Source organism: Gobio gobio, assembly GCF_949357685.1.
Source record: "Gobio gobio genome assembly, chromosome: 14".
NCBI lineage: Eukaryota > Metazoa > Chordata > Actinopteri > Cypriniformes > Gobionidae > Gobio > Gobio gobio.
This window is the reverse complement of record NC_137107.1, coordinates 34,988,956-35,013,009: the sequence shown is the minus strand read 5'-3', so window position 1 is coordinate 35,013,009 and position 24,054 is coordinate 34,988,956. Positions and strand designations below refer to the sequence as shown.

The following is a 24,054-nucleotide window of genomic DNA, read 5'->3' as shown; positions in this document are numbered from 1 at the left end:
TCTCAAGCACAAAACTGATCCAAAGTATGTGTCTCGCTGTGCTAATTGAATGCAAGGGTTTCAACACAAAAATAAATAAATAAAATCAGCACTTTCCAGTGTCGTATTAATCTTAGAACAGTTCCTAGATGTATTATTTACATATTTGAATGTCGTTGTTGTTGTGTTTAATTTTATTGCCATATCCGCTTCATAGGCTACTTAGAGATTCAACATTCAGTAAATGAAAACAATACAATAAGCACTTAATAAATACAATAAGCACTTAATAAAAAAACTTAAGTGCTACAATAAGCACTTAATAGTTAGACAGTCAACTTGCAGAAAAAAACAAGACAAAAAAATGTATAATACATAATTCTATAAAACACATTTCAATATTCTTTTAGACAGTTGATTCATTCATTTATGTATTACTATAATAGATTTTATGATCACTTATACATCAAATGTTCATGCAAATACAATTATTACAGTTACACGTGTAAAAATCTGCATTATTTTAGTATCGATTGTGCTGTGTTTTTGTAATTTGTATTATTTGTTTAATGTCTATATACTTTATTTAATTATTATGTCAGTTTTAGTTATTTTAGTACAATCTAAAAACAATGAAAATGATAAATGTGGTCTTTGCAACTAGCTAAATTAAAATGGTTTTTGTTTTTTTACATTTTACTTTATTTCAGTGACAGAGGTTTTTTTTTATGGTTTTAGTTATAATAACCCAGGTAAAAATATGTTTGAAACATCAACTGCAGATAAACTGACATACTCTGCTTTTCAGTGCTACTTCTGTTTCCAAATTTGAATGCTGCTTACTACACATTACGAAGGCCTTGTGACCTACAGTACTTGCTACAGTAAGCTTTGCCTTTAAAACTATTGTGCAACTAGATTAAGTATAGAGTTAGTAACTAGTCCTTAACATAAGATAAACATTGACCAGTCGACTAGTAAAAGCTAAATTACATGTGAATCCAGGGAGACTTTTTACCCTGTACAAACTACAAAGTACTAATTCTCAAGAATCACTCACCGTGTGGGTATTCCCAGGTGCTGTATTCAGGGGGAAGGATAAGGGGACAGGAAGTGGGCACTGGCGTTGAATTACCATCTGTGAAGAAAGGTATGGTGGCCCCTGTGGACAAACAGAACACAGGTGCAGAGCCGTCTGAGGATTGGACGTGCTGCTGGCTCTGTGGCGGGACCGGACCAGACGCGTGACCGAACGCGCCAGGAGGCATGGAGAGAGGCATGCCGGACTGGTCCTGCTGAGAATGACTCTTGGTTGGGATCTCCTCGCTGTCTACTCCTCCAGCCCCCTCCAGGTTGTCCTCTGCAGGAGGTGCGCTGGGGACTATGGGTGAAGGGCTGAGGCCTGGCATGGCAGGCATCGGAGCGCCGTGAGCAATGGGGTGCGGAATGGAGGGAGTCAAGTTGACAGCAATGTTCCCAATATATATGGGTAGCGTGACCACAGCCTCAGGAGATTTTAATGAAACCTGCGAGGAGACAATTTCTCAGATGCGCTTCATAACATTAAGCTATATTTTTAGATGAATCTTAAATTGAAAGCAGTGCAAAAAAATCTTTAAAAAAATGAAAATCACACATTCATGAGAGAAGTACCAATGTCTGATCTGTGCACAAATCATTCTTTTGAGTCTTATCTTAATAATGAATCATCTGATACGTCGCCAAAATTGATTTGAATAATTTCTTCATGAATTCGTTTTTCGAGAATCATCTCAGTGAGTCAAATCATTTCAATGAACTGGTTGATTCAGGCCACAACCCTGCTCTGAAAGATTTATTTATGAATCAGACTGATTCAGTTCTTGAATTCAACTCCCTGAGTCAAAACTTTTTAATTAATCAGATAATCAGGATCACAAAACTGCTTTAAATGATTCTTTAATGAATCATACTGATTAAATTCTTGAAATGAACTCACCTAGTCAGATTTCTTTAAGTTGATCCATTGACAAAATTGATCTGAATGATTAGTTCATGAATCAGGCTGATTTGGTTTGTCGAAAATCTTCTCAGTGAGTCAAATCTTTTCAATGAACTGGTTGATTCAGGCAACAAAACTGCTCTGAATAATTGATTCAGAAATCAAACTGTTCCACAAAAAGAGACATCTTTTTTTAAATCAACTCGCTAAGTCGGATCTTTTAAATTAATTTGTTGACCCAGGTCACAAAAGTACTCTGAATGATTTATTCATGAATCGAACTGTTCCACAAAAAGAGAAAGTTTGGAGTCACATGAAGGTGACCAAATGATGACAGAAGGTTTTTACTAAGGTTAAGATTTCCTGTCCCATACCTGGATAAAATACTCAATGTCTATGAGGCTGCAGCCAGTGAGGCCTGATTGAGGAAGAGGAGGGACGATGATCTGTTCTCTCCACTCTGCATGTTTGCCAGCCTTCACCCCGGCACCCTCGACCTCTGCTATGGGCCGCAGATCAAACACTGGCCGCTTTGTCCTATATGACACTCTCTGCACAGACATACACAGTTATAACGAGTGCCATTATCTGACAATTTTACATTATATGTATATTAAATCAACCACAATTCTGGGGAAATGTAGTATTTTTATGAAACTAGATGTCATTAGAGTCTTTTTTTCCCATGTTAAATTCTCACCTGAATAAGGCTGGCCATCACATAGCCGGTGTCTTTACCAGACTTGTTATGAATTTCAGTAGATAGTTTGATAACCTGTCCAGGAGTGTATCCTCTTAGATCACTGCAAGCCTTCAGCATGAGCGTGCCTGTTTTTACCAGGAGGTAGGTAAACTTTTTTGTTGTCACAGCACAGCTGGGTTGCTGGGAAAAGAAGGGCAGAAATTAGGAATCGGCAAGCAAGCTAAGAAAAATATTCGAAAAGAAAAATATAAAAAAGGTTGTGGCAGGATCATGCGATGCAAAATATGTGTGCATATATTATTTTCTTAAAGTCTCACCTCTATGTCAGGCAGCTCATTGAGGTTGAGCACATTGAGAAGGTAGAAGGGTCGCTGGGTCTTGTAGTCCTTTGAGAAACGTGGCGTGTCAATAAAAGCCCTAATTTTGTACAAAATCTTCCCAAACGGGCCTTCGAACGAGGTTGGAACGGATGCTACAATGGACATAAAAAAGAATTTTATTTTAAGGTGTCCTTGTTACAGTGGAATTATACATTTAAAGGGATAGTTTACCCAAAAATGAAAATTCTGTCATCATTTACTCACCCTCAAGTTGTTCCAAACCTGTAATAGTTTTGTTCTACTACTGAACACAAAAGAAGATATTTGAAATAATTTGGGTAATAAAACAGCTTGACGGTAGCCATTGACTTCCATAGTTGGAAAAAAAATTACTTTGGAAGTCAATGGCTCTCAGGTTACCAACATTCTTTAAAATATCTTCTTTTGTGTTCTAAAGAAGAAAGAAATCCATACAGGTTTGGAACAACATGAGGGTGAGTAAATGATTACAGAATTTCCATTTTTTGGGTGAACTATCCCAGTACTGAGTAACATTAATTAACTACATGGGTTAGGGTTAGGATCGGGGTTTGGTTGCAAGTAATTATGCACAATTTACTTTGTAACAAGGACACTGCAAAATAAAGTGTCACCGAAGTTATTTTGTCTTGTCAAAAAAATTCCTATTAGAGCCATCTTATAAAATAATCATGTCTTTGACAAAACAACAAAATCGTTCAATCGTTCAATGCTGGATGACGACAAGATGATGTTAGAGCTCACAATCAATAAACTGAATCAATACAACTCTAAGTGCTGTCATTCTTAAGCTGTTTTAGAAGCAAAACATAAGCTGAAGGCTGACAGATGAATAATTAATAGCAAACCACAATGAAATTCAACCGAAACAACTCACTGATATGAACTACTTTTATCTCTATTTGTCTATCTTTGTATTTGCGTGTTTTATGCCAAATGCATTCCTGATTAATGGGCTGGAAAGCTCCTGTTTTGATCAGATCCTTGTTTAACAGCTGTTCATACAATCTGTCAGCAGAGGGCGCGGCTGCAAGAAGGCATTAAGTAGCCAGGAATGTTGCTGTCATGCTCATTATTGGGCATGTTTTTGTTCAGGAAGGGGCAGGCCCATAACAAAAAGACTTTATACAGCTACGGTTCAAATTAAACCCTTCTTCCAGCCTCTCAAAGTGCCTCAGAAGCACTCAGAAGTTTAACACACCTGTGACCTGAGTGTTCTCCATCTAAGGTGCACAACACAACATCCTCATTTAATGGCAAACATTGAGTTTCTCTGAATGAAAATGCTCTTTAACTGCTTTGAAATGCTGAAGTTAAAATGAAAGAGAATTACCTGGAATGAGGAACTGAAAAGGAAAGCTGTGCTCACCAGCTGGCAGAATACCTGTAACGGCAGAGGAAAATGTCAATTATAATATAGTTTTGTGACATTTCTAACTATTAAATATACATGAAGGGTTAGTCCATCCAAAAATGAAAAAATTCAAACGAAAATTCTCTCATCAATCACTCACTCTCATGTTGTTCCAAACCTGTAAGACTTACGTTCATCTTCGGAACACGAATCAAGATATTTTTGACAAAAAATACTTTTTGTGCGCAAAGAACAAACAACTACATCAACAGCGTAAGAGTCTGACACAGGCTAGAAGAAATGGTTGAATAAAGTCATTATTTTTGTTAGTTTTTTTGTGTGCAAAAAGTATTCTCGTCGCTTCATAAAATTAAGGTTGAACTACTGGAGTCACATGGACTATTTTAACGCTGTCTGGGCCTTGAAAGTGGTAATTCAATTGCTGTCTATGGAGGGGTCAGAGAGCTCTCGGATTTCCTCAGAAATATCTTAATTTGTGTCCCGAAGATGAAAGAAGGTCTTACTGGTTTGGAACGAGATGAGGGTGGGGAGTTAAAGGGTTAGTTCCGCCAAAAATGAAAATTCTGTCATTAATTACTCACCCTCATGCCGTTCCACACCCGTAAGACCTCCGTTCATCTTCGGAAACACAAATTAAGATATTTTTGTTGAAATCCGAAGGCTCAGTGAGGCCTCCATAGGTGGCAAAGCAATTTACACTCTCAGGATCCATTAAAATCAGTCCATGTGAGTACAGGTTCAATATTAATATTATAAAGCGACGATAATATTTTTGGTGCGCCAAAAAAAAATGAAATAACGACTTATATAGTGAGAACCGATTTCAAAACACTGCTGCATGAAGCTTCGAAAGCGCATCGAATCAGCAAGTCGAATCATGATTCGGAGCGGCAAAATCACGTGATTTCAGCAGTTTGACGGTTTGACACACGATCCGAATCATGATTCGACTCGCTTATTCTATACACTCCGAAGCTTCAGGAAGCAGTGTTTTGAAATCGGTTATCACTATACAAGTCGTTATTTAGTTTTTTTTTGGCGCACCAAAAATATTATTGTCGCTTTATAATATTAATACTGTACTCACATGGACTGATTTTAATGGATCCTGAGAGTGTAATTGCTTTGCTCCATATGGAGGCCTCACTGAGCCATCGGATTTCAACAAAAATATCTTAATTTGTGTTCCGAAGATGAACGGAGGTCTTATGGGTGTGGAACAGCATGAGGGTGAGTAATAAATTACATTATTTGTGAACTAACCCTTTAATAACACAATTTTCATTTTTGGTGGAACCAACCCTTTAACTAATGATCTCAAACAGTATTACTGTTTGATAATGCTATTGATGAAAGTGTTACTGAAAGTCTGCATATCTAATATAGAATATCAATTAAAAATCATATAAGCACAGCAGATGTCTTAAAGGAACACTCCACCGTTTTTAGAAATATGTGGGCAAATGCATTTTTGTCTCAGTGCATGCATTGTTTTAGTTTGGCAGGGTCGCCGCTAGCTTAGCTTAGCATAATGAATGGAATCCTATGTTGCCAGCAAGCATGTCCCGAGTAAAAGTGATCCAAAAAAAGCATTATAAATGCGAAGCTCTGTGCGAAGCACTGCTACTTGGGCACAGAGATATCACGCAACACATGAAATCCCAAAACTTTGATTTCATGTGTTGCGTGATATCTCTGCGCCCAAGTAGCAGTGCTTTGCCTGTGCTTCCCCATAATATAGTCCCAAATCAATATCTGCCTAGGAAATCGCCTAGTCTTAATCTGCATCGCTATTTGTACTCGTTTTGAATACACAGGCCACAAGAAGTAATTCGTTTTTGTTGTTTTTTTGGATCACTTTTATTTTTTTATTTTTTTTATTTTTTTTATTGATGCTCAAAACAATACACATGTTGTAACAAAAAAAAACAACAGAATACGGACAAAACAAAACAAAATAAACAAAACAAAAACAATTTTGGATCACTTTTACTCGGGACATGCTAGCTGGCAACATAGGATTCCATTCATTATGCTAAGCTAGGCTAGCGGCGACCCTGCCAAACTAAAACAATGCATGCACTGAGACAAAAATGCATTTGCCCACATATCTAAATGTAGGAAAGAAGTTGAATAAGCCCTATTTCTAAAAACGGTGGAGTGTTCCTTTAAGGTGCTTCACTATCATGAGAAAACAGTGTATTCTGGAGGTTGAGGTCTCGTAAGTCAGAATGACTCAAATGGGATGGCCTATCTGGGTAGATAAGCACACTGACCGTTGTACCAATGCCCACTTCTGTGCTTTCTAACTGGGGATTTTCACAACCTCTGAGATTATTTAAAGAACTGGAAGGATTTGCATTCACAGCATATATATATATATATATATATATATATATATATATATACGTGTATATACACTCACCTAAAGGATTATTAGGAACACCTGTTCAATTTCTCATTAATGCAATTATCTAATCAACCAATCACATGGCAGTTGCTTCAATGCATTTAGGGGTGTGGTCCTGGTCAAGACAATCTCCTGAACTCCAAACTGAATGTCAGAATGGGAAAGAAAGGTGATTTAAGCAATTTTGAGCGTGGTATGGTTGTTGATGCCAGACGGGCCGGTCTGAGTATTTCACAATCTGCTCAGTTACTGGGATTTTCACGCAAAACCATTTCTAGGGTTTACAAAGAATGGTGTGAAAAGGGAAAAACATCCAGTATGCGGCAGTCCTGTGGGCGAAAATGCCTTGTTGATGCTAGAGGTCAGAGGAGAATGGGCCGACTGATTCAAGCTGATAGAGCTGATAGAGCAACTTTGACTGAAATAACCACTCGTTACAACCGAGGTATGCAGCAAAGCATTTGTGAAGCCACAACACGCACAACCTTGAGGCGGATGGGCTACAACAGCAGAAAACCCCACCGGGTACCACTCATCTCCACTACAAATAGGAAAAAGAGGCTACAATTTGCACGAGCTGAACAGTTGAAGACTGGAAAAATGTTGCCTGGTCTGATGAGTCTCGATTTCTGTTGAGACATTCAGATGGTAGAGTCAGAATTTGGCGTAAACAGAATGAGAACATGGATCCATCATGCCTTATTACCACTGTGCAGGCTGGTGGTGGTGGTGTAATGTTGTGGGAGATGTTTTCTTGGCACACTTTAGGCTCCTTAGTGCCCATTGGGCATCGTTTAAATGCCACGGCCTACCTGAGCATTGTTTCTGACCATGTCCATCCCTTTATGACTACCATGTACCCATCCTCTGATGGCTACTTCCAGCAGGATAATGCACCATGTCACAAAGCTCGAATCACTTCAAATTGGTTTCTTGAACATGACAATGAGTTCACTGTACTAAAATGGCCCCCACAGTCACCAGATCTCAACCCAATAGAGCATCTTTGGGATGTGGTGGAACGGGAGCTTCGTGCCCTGGATGTGCATCTCACAAATCTCCATCAACTGCAAGATGCTATCCTATCAATATGGGCCAGCATTTCTAAAGAATGCTTTCAGCACCTTGTTGAATCAATGCCACGTAGAATTAAGGCAGTTCTGAAGGCAAAAGGGGGTCAAACACAGTATAAGTATGGTGTTCCTAATAATCCTTTAGGTGAGTGTATATATATATATATATATATATATGAGCATTCACAAGAGAAAGGAAAAAAGTAGGTTGAGGTCTGTACATTTGCAGTGCTTTATTCAAGTTATGTATATATATATATATATATATATATATATATATATATATATATATATATATATATATATATATATATATATATATATATATATATATATACATAACTTGAATAAAGCACTGCAAATGTACAGACCTCAACCTACTTTTTTCCTTTTGCTTGTGAATGCTCATGAGCTACAGCGTGCTTCGCCTGTGCTTGTTTATCAAAACGTTCACATTTGGCAGTATAATCACATTGCAAGGGTGTTGTCTGATTTGAAAAATGTCCTTGAGTTAATGTGTGATGAGAATACGAGTTAAGTTAACACCAGCCATCATTACTGTATAAATCTGTTCTTGTTTATAAGTCGCAGTCCCTGACAGGAAAAGGCCTCTTAGAGAAAATGATGGGAAATTCACCGACACGAGCAGCTCAGAGAGCAGACACACAGTATCAACTGTCCGTTTGAGCTATACTTGCAAAGTTTCTAAGGAAGGAAGTCCTCAAAAAACAGGCATTATTTTAGGACCTAGAGTTGGCTGAGGCAACACTAGCCTAGCTGACAGCTCATATACATCATTTACTGTACTAAAAAAAAAATGACATTTTGCTTTTTGCATTTGGCAGACACTTTATCCAAAGTTGCTTACAGTGTATTTAAATATATGAATGTATATAAATTTAGAATAAAACAACACAATAGCCATGGCGAACTCCATGTCTATTTATGTTTTGACCTTAATAATTTCGAATTTCATGTAAACAGTTTTAATGCGTTGTCAGGCTTTTTTTTAGTGCATGTAAAACAGGTACTGCGTTGACGCTATAAACACAATGCCATCTAATTCTGAGAAACGAAACCTGTTCAGGCTACAGAATTACACTAGTTCAATCTGACATCCCATCTAAATCACATTTAAATTAATTTATGGGTAATGATGACACAAATGAATGTTCAAGACAAGTGGGACATGTGTGAAGAGACGTCAACATCACGATTTCAGTATTTGCCTTCAAATAGTTAACACAAAATACAAAGATACAGATCTCTGTGTCGTCAGTAGCAAGAGGTCACACAAGGAAATGCGTTACCGCTGGAGCGCTTTCAGATAGTGCAGTCAAACTGAAAAGGAGGAAGGGGAGATGACTGAAACCCCTTCAACGGTCAATTTAAAGGGACAGTGCACCCAAAAGTGAAAATTCTGAACCATTGACTCACCCTCATGTTGTTCAAACCTGTATCGTTTTCTGAGGAACATAAAATAAGTTATTTTGAAGAATGTTTGCACTTTTTTTATCCATACAATGAAAGTCACTTGGATTCGAAACATCCATTGAATTGTATGGAAAAAACATTTTGGTAACACTTTATTTTAGGGATCACTACTAACTAGCTGATTATTAGCATGCATATTACTAGGATATTGGCTGTTTATTAGTACTTATAAAGCACATATTAATGCCTTATTCTGCTTGACCGTATTATACATACCTTAATGCTACCCAATACCTAGACTTAAACTATTAATAAGCATTAAAGGGTTAGTTCACCCAAAAATGAAAATTCTGTCATTAATTACTCACCCTCACGTCGTTCGAGACCCGTAAGACCTCCGTTCATCTTCGGAACACAAATGAAGATATTTTTGTTGAAAGCTGATGGCTGAGAAAGGCTTCAGATAGGCCTCCATTGGCATTCAGTACACTTATACTCCCAAGACCGATAAAAGGCACTTAAAATGTCGTTACAAAGTCCATCTCACCACAGTGACTCTACAATAATCTTACGATGCGACGACAATAGTTTTTGTGCGCAAAAAAAATCAAAATAACACCTTTTTCCAACTTGTTACTGCCTTCCGTGTGTGCCTCCACGACGCATAAGCGAGAATATGATGCAGATCCGGCGTTCGGACAGATGACCCAGAAGTGATTTGTTTACAATCAGAGGAAGACGCGCGTATCTCAGCTGTTGGATTCTACATTGATCGTGCTTTAGGTCTCAGCGTAGTGCTCAAAATGGGGTTAGAGTGGCATTTCATGGATTCCCGAACCCCGGCGCTACGTCATATTCTCGCGCATGCGTCGTGGAGGCACACGCGGAAGGCAATAACAAGCTGGATAAAGGTGTTATTTTGATTTTTTTTTGCGCACAAAAACTATTGTCGTCGCATCGTAAGATTATTGTAGAGTCACTGTGGTGAGATGGACTTTGTAACGACATTTTAAGTGCCTTTTATCGGTCTTGGGAGTATAAGTGTACTGAATGCCAATGGAGGCCTATCTGAAGCCTTTCTCAGCCATCAGCTTTCAACTAAAATATCTTCATTTGTGTTCCGAATATGAACGGAGGTCTTACGGGTGTCCAACGACATGAGGGTGAGTAATTAATGACAGAATTTTCATTTTTGGGTGAACTAACCCTTTAAATTAGGAGTTTATTGAGGCAAAAGTCTTGTTAATAGTGAATATGTGTTCCCCATACTAAAGTGTTACCAACATTTTTCTAAATATCTTCTTGTGTTTTTCACAGTAGAAAGAAAGGCATATAGGTTTGGAACGTAAACGATTTGTAAATTTAATTTTTGGTGCACTATCCCTTTAATTTGGTCAGAACCGCACCTTGCCAGTGCGTCAGTTCTTTTATGTGTTTGCAGAAATGCTATGAAACACATCCAACAATATCATTTACAACATTACAACACCCAATTTTCAAATCTCAGACGAGTAAAGGCATCTTAATCCACCTCCACCGCCCTGACCATCAGAGTTACTGTTACCGAGCCATGAAGAGAGGAACCCTTAATGGGCAGACAGCATTAGTTCCTGGCAGCCAGCATAAGAGACATTCAGCATCTCTGTTATCTCTGTTGGCCTGTGGGGTCAGAGGAGCACTGTTACCCAGCACATCTGTCTCCGCTGCTGATTCAGATGGCCGGGCTGCTAAAAGGTCTCCTGGAAAGGGGTCGAAGACTCATAGGACAAGCCTGGGCATGTGAACTAACAAGCACTCAGACAGTAAAAGGCCTGCCAGGACATATACGCCAAGAGCTCACACCTCTCCTCACGGCAGAACATAATGACTCTGTGTGACCTGAACACAGGGGTGAGAGACTGAAAGATACCGTAGAAAGAAGTGGAGAGGAAAACTTTTCATGTTCTCCATAGGAAAATGTATTTTTTACAACAGTTAAAGGTGAACTATGTAGGATTTTTGCAGTAAAATATCCAGAAACCACTAGGCCAGTGTTATATATTTTGTTCAGTTGAGTACTTAGAATATCCCAAATGTTTCCAAATATTTGTAAATCGTGAGAAATTGCTATTTTAACCAAGGAACCGGGACGTGTGAGCTATGCGTGTGAGGGAGTCGCCTGTCGATTGTGTCATATCTGCGTTACCCTCGGTTTCCGGTTTTATTCAGTGAAACACTTTACTCTCACTGCAGTGTGAACAAGTGTCATAGCAGCCGCCGAGCGAACGTCATAACTTCCTTTTCAACACACTCAGATATATCTAATACGATAAACAGAGTTGCGTTACCTCATACTCATGACTGGAAAAGAGGAAGTGGCGCCGGCAACCGTGTCATAATAAAAGTCCCGCCGGCGACTATGCCATAATAACAGTCCCACTCTTCAATCGCTCCTGCGGCCTTGCTCAGCTCCACAACACTCGGTCCTGCTCTGCTTCAGACTACAGTAATGTTAATAATCGCATCCATGAACATGATTTCTGCCCGAGTCCTATCCTGACTGTTTTCCACCGGCTGTGAGGTGAAGACCACATGTCCCAAGATTCTGCGCTCAAACGTGGCGTCATCAAACTACGCCTTTGTTTTGAACAGGCGACCTCTAGTGGACGGAAAAGTTACATAGTGTAGCTTTAAAGACAGACCTACTGTGAGCTACGAGGTTGTAAATCAATGGAATATGTTTTCGGTGAATTTATTTTTGATATAATCTGGGTGGGAATTTTTGGAAGAAGCTCTAGTCAGAGAAAAACTTTACAGCAACCGTTTTTCATCTTCGTTATTTCATCTTCAAACTTGAAACAACTTCTTTAGACGTATGACTTCTACAATGCATATAGTTTCAAAGCAGCTTTTCAGAGATAACAGGAAAATTACGTTGTTCAGCTGAAGTCAGTTTAGTGTTGATTCAGTTCCATTGTAAAGATCATCAATTATTAAATTAGTTCATTTCATCTATAAAGCAGTTCTGCAAAAAATGATGTCATCGCCCAGCACAGTTCAGTTTTCATACAGCAGCGTTTGCACAGTCAGATCAATAATACTGTTGAATATTGTTGTGTCCCCAGCCAAGCACGCCAGAGGCGACAGTGGCAAGGAACCCAAACTCCATCAGGTGACAGAATGGAGAAAAAAAAAGGCTCAGTCTGGGGCCAATTCTCCTCTGGCCAACAAACGAACATGGTGTGATTATGATTCAGGCTGCATCACTAGTCGACTTCAGAATGGGACCTTTAGCATTCAAATATTAATTTCCTTGTTGTATTTCTGGTTGCTGTGGCACATTTAACATCGGTTTTAATGGGGGGGGGGGGGGGTATTTTGCATAAACCTTTTCCATTTTCCATTTTTTTACAAAAGTGTTTTCAGGGTGCGTAATTACAACAGGCATATAATTCCTGATGAAAATCTACATTACCCATGATTCTGTCATTTGTGATGCTTAACGGGATTGTAGTTCTTTCCCCAATTAAAGTTGTTTAGTACACAGTCTTCAAATGCTTTTTTGCTTCATAAGTTTGTTATGTTGTGATTTACCTCATAGCTGGTTTGTTTGGTTCATGGCTTATAACCCTTTAACAAATACTTTTTAAAAGTCCCTATGGGAAAAATACTTCCGGAAGCAACCCAGCAAGCAATAGCCGTCATTTCACCGTCTCGGTTTACTAAAGACCCGATATAGTCCGGCTATGAGTAACCCACTTCTAGCTAAAATAACCTTGAATATGGTTACATTCTGCCAAAATAACTTGCGAGATATATGATATTCCATCATGTAAGCAAAGTCAATAGTGATTACAAGGTGTTTGGTTTCATTTCTTTGACATGTTCCTGTTCTAGATGACTAGTCTATTCTTTGGCTATGGTTAGACATCTTTTAAATTTTCACTGACAGCCCAAATTTTGCCTTGTTTTAGCCTAGACATCAGGGCTGTGTTTGGATGGCAAAATTGCTTGCTGAAAAAGTAGGTAGGAACATTTGCCTTTTTGTGGCATTCTGCTAGGTAGCTTCACCCACTGTGAAATCGTATTGGTCCAAAACATTAAGCATCTTCTGATTGGCTTGGACCGTGTCATGTTGCACAGCAGTTTCATGCTCAGTGCAGACAGAAAGCTTGGAAATTTGTCGCATAGTGTAACAAAAAAGAACTGCATGGAGAGTTACATAATAAAACATTTTTTTTTTGGTCGGGAGGTTGAAAGAAAACATAAGCCATTATTTTTTAGCAATAATAAAGAGTTTCCATGCAGGCTACCATCGCAGAGGCCCGGTTTCACAGACAAGGCTTAGGCCCCGTCCACACGAAGCCAAAGCTTTCCCTATCCAATCTTTTTTCCCCTCGTTTCAAGAAATATCCGCGTACACACGACAGCACTAAAACCGACTCAAAACGATGTAGTACACATGCCAGGCCAGTATGTGGCGATGTAATTCTGCCACAGAAATAAACTAAAAACGGAGAAGAAGAGTTGTGGCTAGAAGGAGTACAGCAATGGTAGGAAGTGAGGCAAAATCTCACAATAAAGTAACAATAAATACATTTGCTACTTACCAGATGTGTTTTATTAACGCCTACGCCTACCCCAACCCTAAACATACCCTTACAATAATGCAAATACAGTAATTAAATGACGCAATATTGATGTGTACATGCCCAGTGCCCGTGCTGGATGTGGTGTGATGACATCACCGTTTCACAAAATATACGGATTGGGCTGTACACACGAATCAGATTTATCCACTCTGGGACCCGGTTTCAAAAAATATCGGATTCATGCTCCCAAAACGCTGGATCCGTGTGGACGAAACGTTGATACGGTACAAATTTTTTACGAACAGCTAAACGTGTCTCCGTGTGGACGGGGCCTTAGATTAAGCCAGGATTAGGCCTTAGTTCAATTAGGGCATTTAAGTAGCTTTTATAAACATGCCTTATAACAAAAAATTCCCATTACTAGTTTGATCTTGAGACAAAACAATGACACTCACATATTTTAAGACATGTAAGTGCAAGTTGTTCCGAGTTAAAACAGCTCAAACATGCCTTTTGGTCTGGGACTATCTTAATACTTGTCTAGTTTGAAGATAGTCCCAAACTTAAATCACTGGCAGAGAGCAGTCTTAAAGTTTTCTGATGGCTAACACACATAGACGTTTCCTCTTTCTTTTCTTTTCTTTTTTGTTGAGTGTTGACAGAGCCTAAGGTTGTCACAGACACAACATATTTTTCGTAACACATCTATTTCACTGATATCTCTGAGGTAGTAGGGCCCAAAAATTGCTTTAAACTAGATCTGAGCCTTCATCTGGCAACAGCAAATGTATCCTCTTAAGTGCGGACATTTCCTACCATATACAGCATAGAGCTACACATACACCTGAAAATAATCAGTTTTATCAGAAATATCAGAACACACATGCTGTTTAAACATTATCTCTATACCAACAGATTATAATAATTATCATGTGGACTGTTTGAAGAAAACAAATGAACGGTTTCCTGTTTAAAGTTATAGCTCAAATCTAACATATTTAAAGGGTTATGCGATACCCGACACATTCAGACAGACAGGAAGAAACCAGAAAGACACATACTCAGAACAGGAAACCTTTCAGACACAAGCAGCTGATCAAGCAATATGAATTTAAGAGGTAAACAATGAAGTCCTTCAAAGGAAGGTTTTTTTTTATTGTAGACTGGAGCCACTGAAAGCCATTAAAGAACATTTTGACTAATAATATTAAGATTGATTGAATTGTTAGAAAAAAAAGAAAAAGCTGAAATTAAAAGAGATGATGATGATGAATGAAAGTTGGCCTCCTTACCTTTATCGGCAACAGACAGCGTGCTGCTTAAGTACTTCTCCTCAAGCATCCATGATGCATCGTTCAGCTTGGATGAGATGCCACACGACCCCACACAGTTGACTTTGATGGCTGCAAAAGGCCAGAGACACAATTCAACTTTTGATAATTAAGACACTTTAACACTTTTTTTTTTTTTTCTCAAAGTTCAACTTTGCTGTTGTCATGTCATTCAAAAAAAGAAAGTAAAAAAAAAAAAAAGATTCTTCAAAACATTTTAAACTCTGCACTTATTTACACTAAATTACTCACAATTACCCACATAAAGGGGTCTAAATACAAAATGTTGGTGTCATTTTACAGGAAACCCTTTGAAGTTACATAAAACACTGCTAAAAGTGATAAACATGTAAGTATATGTTGTCTGAGCTGTAATAAAAAAAGAGGCGCTTTTTGATTTTTTTGGTTTTAAATTCAGTTTTGAAAGTGTGTAACTCAGGCCCTGTGTGCTCTAGCACCCTGCAGACAGTTTGGGCTGTTTTCAATAGATTGCAGAAAATACTGGGACTTTTTTTTTTTTTTGTCTGGATCATGTATGCAAGATTTATTAAAATGATTCTGAATGGAGGAATATGATCTTTTTTTAATGTAATTTCCGTCTCTTTTGTATATTTTTTGTAATGTTTTAGCCTGGTCGCTATCCACTGCCATTATAGGAAGGAGCGCATGCAGGACTATTTTTAAATGTTCTGCTTTTGAGGTCCGAAAAAGATACACAGACATAGGGCACTGGAAAAACAGCAGGGTGAGTTAAAGATAGCTTTACTTTCATTTCAGGGTGAACTATCCCTTTAAGTAGTTAAGATTTATGTTTTCCAAAAATTATATATGAAATATTCAGTAATATTATATATTAAATGTTTTATTTAAGGATTAGTTAATGCAAAAATGAAAAAAATGTCATCAATTACTCCCAAAGACTTTCGTTAATCTTTTGACACTTCAAAAAGTTCATAAAGCGATTGTTATTGCGTGCTGCGTAACAAATGAGAATGAACCTCATTGGTTCTTGCGGAAGGTAATACGTTATGCATAGCACACGAGAATGAACCTCATTGGTTCTCGCACATTGAGCGAACATGCTTGAGCTTTCGTTTACCACAATTGATGTGTGCGGTTGATCAATGTTTAAATGTGAATGGAAGAGAAAATTCAATCTGTTCTTCATATAAAGTGATCCAAATTTTCAGGTGTCTCTCCAGAAAATTTAGACTAAACCGCTCAATTCATATAGTTTTACAATCTCTTTGTTAACTTTTTGAAACAACAAAATGGTAAATGCTAGACTGTCAATGGAGGGACAGAAAGGCTCTCAGATTTCATAAAAAATATCTTCATTTGTGTTTCCAACAAAGTCTTACGGGTTTGGAACGACATGAGGGTGAGTAAATGATGACAAAACATTTATAGTATCATTTTTAGTACTAGTATCTAGTATTTTAATTTTATACTAGTAGTATCTAGTTATAATGGTTTTCATTTACTATTATAATATATTATGTTTTTATATTTATTTAGAAGTATATACGGACAAATTTATTTTAAATTATCTGCGTGAGTATATAATTTTTATTTTATTTTTTATATCAAGCAAACAAAAATGTTTTAAAATAATACTTTAATGTTTAGGAAGTATTAGCCTATATGAAAGAAAACCATAAAATCAATTCATATCTGACATACCTTGTCACACCGCTTCGACTTTTGATAAGGTTGTTTGCTGTTGGCAAACCTTCCTCCACACCTTCATTCATTCTTTTAAACAATTCAAGACAAAGAAATGACGCAAGGATGGTTCTGGTAAATCTAATCGCTTTGGATTTTCCCAACTAAACAGATCTAGTTTCACGTGCTTGATGACTAGATCAACACAGCAAATGCTGAATAGGAATGCAGATTGTTTTCCTTTTTTAGTGAACAACCTGTTTGATTTCTACTGATCCACAGAACCGACATTCCATTCGAATTAAACACTCACTCAGACGGAAAAACCCCTTTGTCTGGAGTGTCGAGGAGAAACAGCCATCCTTATTTGCATTATAATTGCTTGATGCTAAGCTCCCCACACAGGTTTTAACACAGTGTACCCAGAAACATAAAGACACCTGAACGTACAAAACCCAGACAGACCAACGTCAGACAATTTGAAGACCAAAATTTAGGTTGAAATCAGCCTAGAGTTCAAGGTTACAAAAGGTCACTAACACCGTGTAGAGATAAATGTTTATGTCATATGACTTTGAGAAGTCTTTAGGTCAAAATGAATGCTTAGACAAACATAACACCTTACATGACCCAGGCACGCAACTCACAAATACACAGTGTGCGGCAGCGCAAATCTGAATTTGAGTGAAAAGAGAGACAAAATGACTAAGCCATGTGACCACATGCTGATCTGATTATGTAATGGGTAAAGCCCAGGGAATCTCAATTGGATTGACTCAAAACAGCAGGGCAGAGAAAACGCCATCATTACAGCTTCACTCTCACATATAACTTAGTAAGCAACCTTCTCACAACATTTAAACAACCCTCACGGTTTTCCGCAAACCTGCAGTCTTGGTGCGTCAAATTTCACATTCACGTTTAAAAAAAAACAGCAACACTGTGGAAAAACACAGAGCAAGACTGACAGAGATTAAGGTGAATGTGAGAGATGGAAAAAAAAAACATGTCAATAGCACTTCTTAGTAGGGTTGGCTCAATACCACATTTTCGCCTTTGGAACAACATTGATAAAAACAGACAGTAGATTCTAATATGCTTGACAGAGATTTGCATATCATTTTACATGGAAAAACTAAACCAATTTTTGAAATACACATAAAAACCTGTCATGTACAGGAAACCTAAAGGAACATGGTGATGGAAAAAAAAAACTTTCACAGGGGAAGTTTTTTTTTTGCAAGTGAACACAGTTTCTTTGGGCAAAAAGCTAAATATTTTGTGATAGAACCCAAAAGCATTGAAATATAGAATTTCTCCTCCCAGTTTTGGCGTATTTATTTTAAAACAGGAAGTTGGAGCAGAACACATTAACGGACTCATCCCTTTTTTAAATAGCCAATAGCTTTTCGTTAATATCACAACTATGAACCATCTGCGATATGCTATTGCTAGCCGATGAGAGATTATATTACAAGGGAGGATATTCAATATTCGATTGGACAAATATTTTCATACGCCTCAATATTTAATTCACCCAGAAGACAAATATTATTCATTTTAAATGCATATATCTGCTAATAAAGCCAATATTTATAAGTACATTAGCACAGGGGTTTTCAAACTTTATGATGCCAAGGACCCCCAAATATGATGAACCTTTTATGAGGGACCCCCTTCCTAAAATCCAGCTATTTATATTTATATATATATGAAAAAAACATTTAAACTGTTAGATAAATAGCAAGTGTGACATTATAAATACAACATATTGTTTCCAAACTTAAATTGGCTATACTTAATGTTGGATGTATATACCTGAAGAACATTGTAAGGTGGAAAATAATCAAAGATATTTGAAATAGAACAAAATCATCTGCTTTCCTGTTAGCAGCCATCGTCGTGACCAAGAAATTTGAAATTGTCTCAACCCCCTCCCACCTTAACCTCATCAGAAGCGCCATTTGGGATTTCTAAGGACAAAAGAAAGGCTTGCTGGCCAAATGGTTTTAACACCTTTACAATGAGAGAAGTTTCATTTGATTGGTTACTTTCAAACTTCTTACGGTTTGGTCTGATTGGTCAGTTTTAAAAGAGTCATATTTGAGTTTGGTGACATCAGGGAAGAGGATAAAAGAGGATTTCAACTGAAGCTTGCTCTCTTTGGATTCTCTGCTTTCTCTAGAGAGAGCTGCTCTTTGGCTCTCTCTTTCTTTCTTTCTTTCTTTCTTTCTTTCTTTCTTTCTTTCTTTCTTTCTTTCTTTCTTTCTTTCTTTCTTTCTTTCTTTCTTTCTCTCTCTCTCATTCTCACAGGTAACATTCTAGGCAGAGGCCTACTGAGTACAATTAAGGGTTTAAGTTTATATCTATTTGGAACTATTTTAAGTCTAACCATAATTAGAATTTGTGTTTCCTTTTAAAAAAGATTTCTGTCTATGATGCAATTGACATTTTACATTTACTTGATTGTTAATAAATTGTTACATTTTTGATCCTTTCTGAATTAATCTGTAATTATTAACTATCTCCAATACGGAACGGTATAATTGCAACAAAGGGTTAAAACGGAATGATTTAATGTATGATTAACTATCAAATATAAATGACCAAACAACCAGTTGTCTTCTAAATTCGACAACTTTGATAAATGGAGTCAGATAAAGAATATTATAATCAAATCCATTTTTCCAGCTGAAACACTGAACGCGCGTGCGGCCTTCACCGCAGTTCGCTACTGATCCTTGGAGCGAATTTATGCGGTCTTACAACATTTTCAATTAAAAATTATTTGTATGAGCAACTTTCATAATGTGTGTAATCAGCTTACATACTGCATTGAGAATACTGCCTTACAACCCCAGTGAGCGAGATAACGGGGACTATAGTGAGAAAAACTCACTAGAAAGATAAAAAGCAAACATATACTATTATGGAAAGTATGTATACGGCAAGAAAGGACCATCCATTTTTGCTGCATTCATCTCTGAAATTTTCCCTTAGAATCTTCTGGAGGACCCCTGGGGGTCCCCGGACCCCAGTTTGAAAACCCCTGCATTAGCATACAGTTTACCACAAAGCTAATGGACATGAACTAAAAAACACAAAAATCCAACAATTTTATCAGAAATAACTAAATTAAAAAAACATATCAGTGTTTTAAAATCAGCAGAATGGTACGTTTTAGTATGCAAGTTAAAGAGCTCCATACAGACAGATAAACCACTCAGGGTGAGGCCACATTACACTCATCATGAATGAAACCGGGCATCATTTTCTCCGAGAAAACTGTCAGTTTGCATTTTCAGACAGTCAGAGGCAGAGGGGGTTCAAATCAGGGCAGGCATAAGACACGGCTGGCTGGGGAATGTTAATGTGTTAATGTTAATGTTTGTGTGTGGCCGGCACAGTCTAAAGCGGCATCAGTTCACCACAGACACAAAACATTGGTGGCAGATGGCAACATATCACTGGACTGGGCAGGTGCCCTCGCTGGCACACTATTATGAGAGCCCCTTCCATCTCTAGCACAAATAAGACGACAAAATCCAAAAGAGAGACGGTCCTCTGAGTATCAGACAATTCATGAACAAATAATTAGGCATTTAAGCACCGGTGCCATCTGCTGTGTGCCATCTGGGCACTTTTGCTGGCACGAGGAAACTTTATGCTGACCAGTTTTGAGTAAGTTTGAGTTTGAGTAACTCCAAAAATAGCAATTAATTACTAGCTACTAATTACATCTTCAAAAGTGTAATTAGATTACTGTACTAATTACTCTCTTTAAAAAAGTATTGGATTACTTATTAATAATTACTTTCTAATAAATCCCATATCAACCATGACCAGTTGAAAAGTAAAAAAAAAAACTGCTTTTGATTCTTTCAAATAAACAATGTACAATAGCATTAGTGATTCTTGAACTGACCAAAGTATTTAAAGGGAGATTTTCTATATTCTGTTTAAATTTTGATGTTGAATCCACCATGTTTTAATATTGAATTTTCCAGTATTTAATGCAATTGCATCAGAAGTAACTGTAATTAAATTACAGAAAAATTACGAGTAATCCTCCCTTACTTTTTCAAGGGAAATAATTACTTAGTAATCAATTACACCCAACACTGATGCTGACTATATTTTACCACTATATACTAGAAAAGCAGTAATGAAAATGAAAACACAATATTTTGGGTAAGAAGAAGATTTGTTAACCAGTCCGATTCACTGAAAAGTATTCAGTATACAGATTTGAAAGAATGATTCATTCACAAATCACACATCACTATGGCATATTTTACTAAAATTAGCAATTTCTAGCAGAATACATTTTCTAGAAAATAAGACATTTTGTTTAACATAATTTCTCCAGACCTAGAAAATGATATTTCATATTTAATTTATTTCCGGACGTTCCATGACCATGGAAACCTTTAGCGAACATATTTAAACAAAGAAATAATACATGAAATTATAAAATATAACAATAAATGGGCATAACATCTCCCGTGAATCTCTGTAAAACATAGACTAAGTGATTCACGCCATGACAAGTGTTACTGTATCAACCATGACTGAAATACTCAAAAATTACAGGAAGTATCAACCAAACACAGGATGTAAAGACACTTTACTTCTGTTTGGAGTCTGTCGGATTTAAAAGGTCATGCTGACAGTAAACATCAAAATGAACGCAGTTAGCCTATTGTGCAACATAGTAAGGCCAGCTGGATTCATTATGGCTTCATACGAACAAAAGAGCAAGATGGAAATGAAGCTTTCATGAAATGGAAATAAGCCTCACAGCCTCAGAGTGAGAATGTAGCACGTGTGTGGTTTATCTGTGCTGTTACTATTACAACATCTCTGTCATGTATTCAGTCTTCCATTAGATTCAACAGTTCAGCAACTGACATTTCACAAGGTTTTATGATCATAGATTCTTCCGAACCTCTATATCTTTTGTGAAACATGAAAGGCGAAATTCTGAAGAATGCATCACATGAATGGGCACTGGAGCTTTTAAGCTTCAGAAGATAGGATGGAAATGCACTCTAAAAGTCCAACAAAAGTAGTCCATATTGTCATAACCAAAATGTAAGTATTATTCTCTGAAAAAGCATTCCAAACATGAGAGTTTGTGAATGAATCTTTCTTTTGAATGAATCAGTTGAATGGTTCTTCATGAATCTCACAGTGATTCTCTCATTAAATTTCATTAATCTTATTAATGGAATTCACAAATGAATATAGTCTTTTTCTCAGCTAAATCTATTTTATCATTTCAGAAGACTCATGGCCCACTTTATTATATACTTATGATGCTTTTGCATTGTTTTTGAAGCTCAAAAAAGAATCAGTTCCTATTTATTGCAACTGCATGGAAATGAGCGACAAGCACAAACTCTTTGTGTTTTCAAGAGGAAAGAAAGTCATACAATTTTGAGAAAGCATGACGGTGAGTAAACGATGACAGAAAATTCATTTCTGGATGAAATATTCCTTTTAAGCTGTACACTGTGTGCTGGGATCTGACTCAGAGTCTACGGGGGGACACGCTGGAGTTGGTCCAGACCTCTTGGCAGCTTACACGGTTCAGCGCATGTGTCAGAGAAACACCGCAGTGGGCGTCCAGAGCGTCTCCTGTGTTTATCGCAACCCTTCCACATGGGAAGACAGCGTGGGCTGAACCTGCTTCCTAACACACGCAGCGTAAAAAACACTGTTGCCAGTCATCAGATGACTTGAGAAACTGCGCACCCCCTTATTATCAGCGAGTTTATATCTAAGAATACTACATACCTATTTGTGAACTCCTTAAAAAAAACACTCTTTTCTAAACACAAACCTGATTGAAACCGACAAAAAGAACTCTCCTAAAAATCTCCGATCTAACACAAAGGTGTATTATCTGTTTGCAATACGATTCTGTCCAGTGCCGCCCATGTCCTTTGAGAATGTCCCTTCCCTAGGACAGGAATTTATGGGGTCTTTGTGACATTACACAATTAAGAGTTTCAGTTATTGCGTAACTGGTTCTAGAAGCCATTCTCTGCAATGTGTTGGACCATAAAACCTCCTTTCGCAAGACAGTTGTTTAAAGGATTAGTTCACTTCAAAATGAAAAATTTCCTGATCATTTACTCTCAATTTATGTCTTTCTTTCTTCAGTCGAAAAGAAATTACGTTTTTTGAGGAAAACATTCCAGGATTTTTCTCCAAATCATAGACTTGACCAAAATGTTGAAGGTCCAAATCAATGCAGTTTCAAAGCGCTTCGAAGAGCTTCAGAGGCTCTACACGATCCCAGACGAGGAATAGGGTCTTATCTAGCGAAACAATCGGTCATTTTCAAAAATAAAAATGTATATACTTTTGAACCTAAATTGCTCATCACTGCTTTTGCATGGATTGTGCAATCACGTCGGAACGGTCACGCCAGACGTAGGCAGAAGTAAAATATCAGGAAACTTTCATTTTGAAGTGAACTAATCCTTTAACTGGTGCTTCCTTACTTTAAAGTTGCCATGAAGAAAACACAATATATCAAAATGGCTTCTCAAACAAAACAAAAAAATGTTGGAGGACCAGATTTTGTCCATCAGGTATTAATTTGATTGTTGGATCGTTGGGGTTTGCTATTGCTGTGATGTCATGTGAGTGAAAGGTTGTCCCGCCCGACCTTGCGACATGTCATCAGAGAAGAGATGTCACTGCAAAAGGGAGGGGAAGTTATTTTGATTCAAGTTTACGAGGGCACATGAATGTTAGAGAACAATGATGTGCACAGATAAATCATTTATAATACATTTTTAAATAAAAAAATTACGACTTCATGGTGACTTTAAATTAAAATACTGATTAAACATACACTAAAACAGTGACACTTTTAACCAGAATACACAATAAGATTTTTTACATTTCAGTATAAAACGAGTATTTAATTTTTGTCCAGAAATGTAAAAACTTTGAGTCTACTGTATTAAAAATAAATAAATAAATACAATAAAATAAAATGCCTTAGTAACTGGCAGCTTTGTATCCAATCAGTGATGAATTCTGAAACTCGTCAGAGAGAATTTGACCCTTTGACACCACAGCAATGCAACAGTGAGTCAGCACGCATGAAGGGCCGCCTGCACTGGCATAGAAACGGACAGCTGGGTTTGGGGAGAG

At 37.4% G+C, this 24,054-nt stretch overlaps 1 protein-coding gene across 1 annotated transcript in view; it reads right to left on the bottom strand.

Moving 5' to 3' along the window:
* The window catches only part of arrdc1b (arrestin domain containing 1b), a 51,511-nt gene that overhangs the window by 5,427 nt on the left and 22,030 nt on the right, over nt 1–24,054 (bottom strand). The window contains exons 2-7 of the mRNA XM_079835947.1: nt 15,178–15,288; nt 4,356–4,406; nt 2,981–3,135; nt 2,661–2,843; nt 2,335–2,511; nt 1,040–1,505 (exon numbers count right to left, since the gene is read on the bottom strand). Of these exons, the coding sequence (XP_079692073.1) occupies nt 1,040–1,505; nt 2,335–2,511; nt 2,661–2,843; nt 2,981–3,135; nt 4,356–4,406; nt 15,178–15,288 (1,143 nt within the window). The remainder of the gene's footprint in view (nt 1–1,039; nt 1,506–2,334; nt 2,512–2,660; nt 2,844–2,980; nt 3,136–4,355; nt 4,407–15,177; nt 15,289–24,054) is intronic.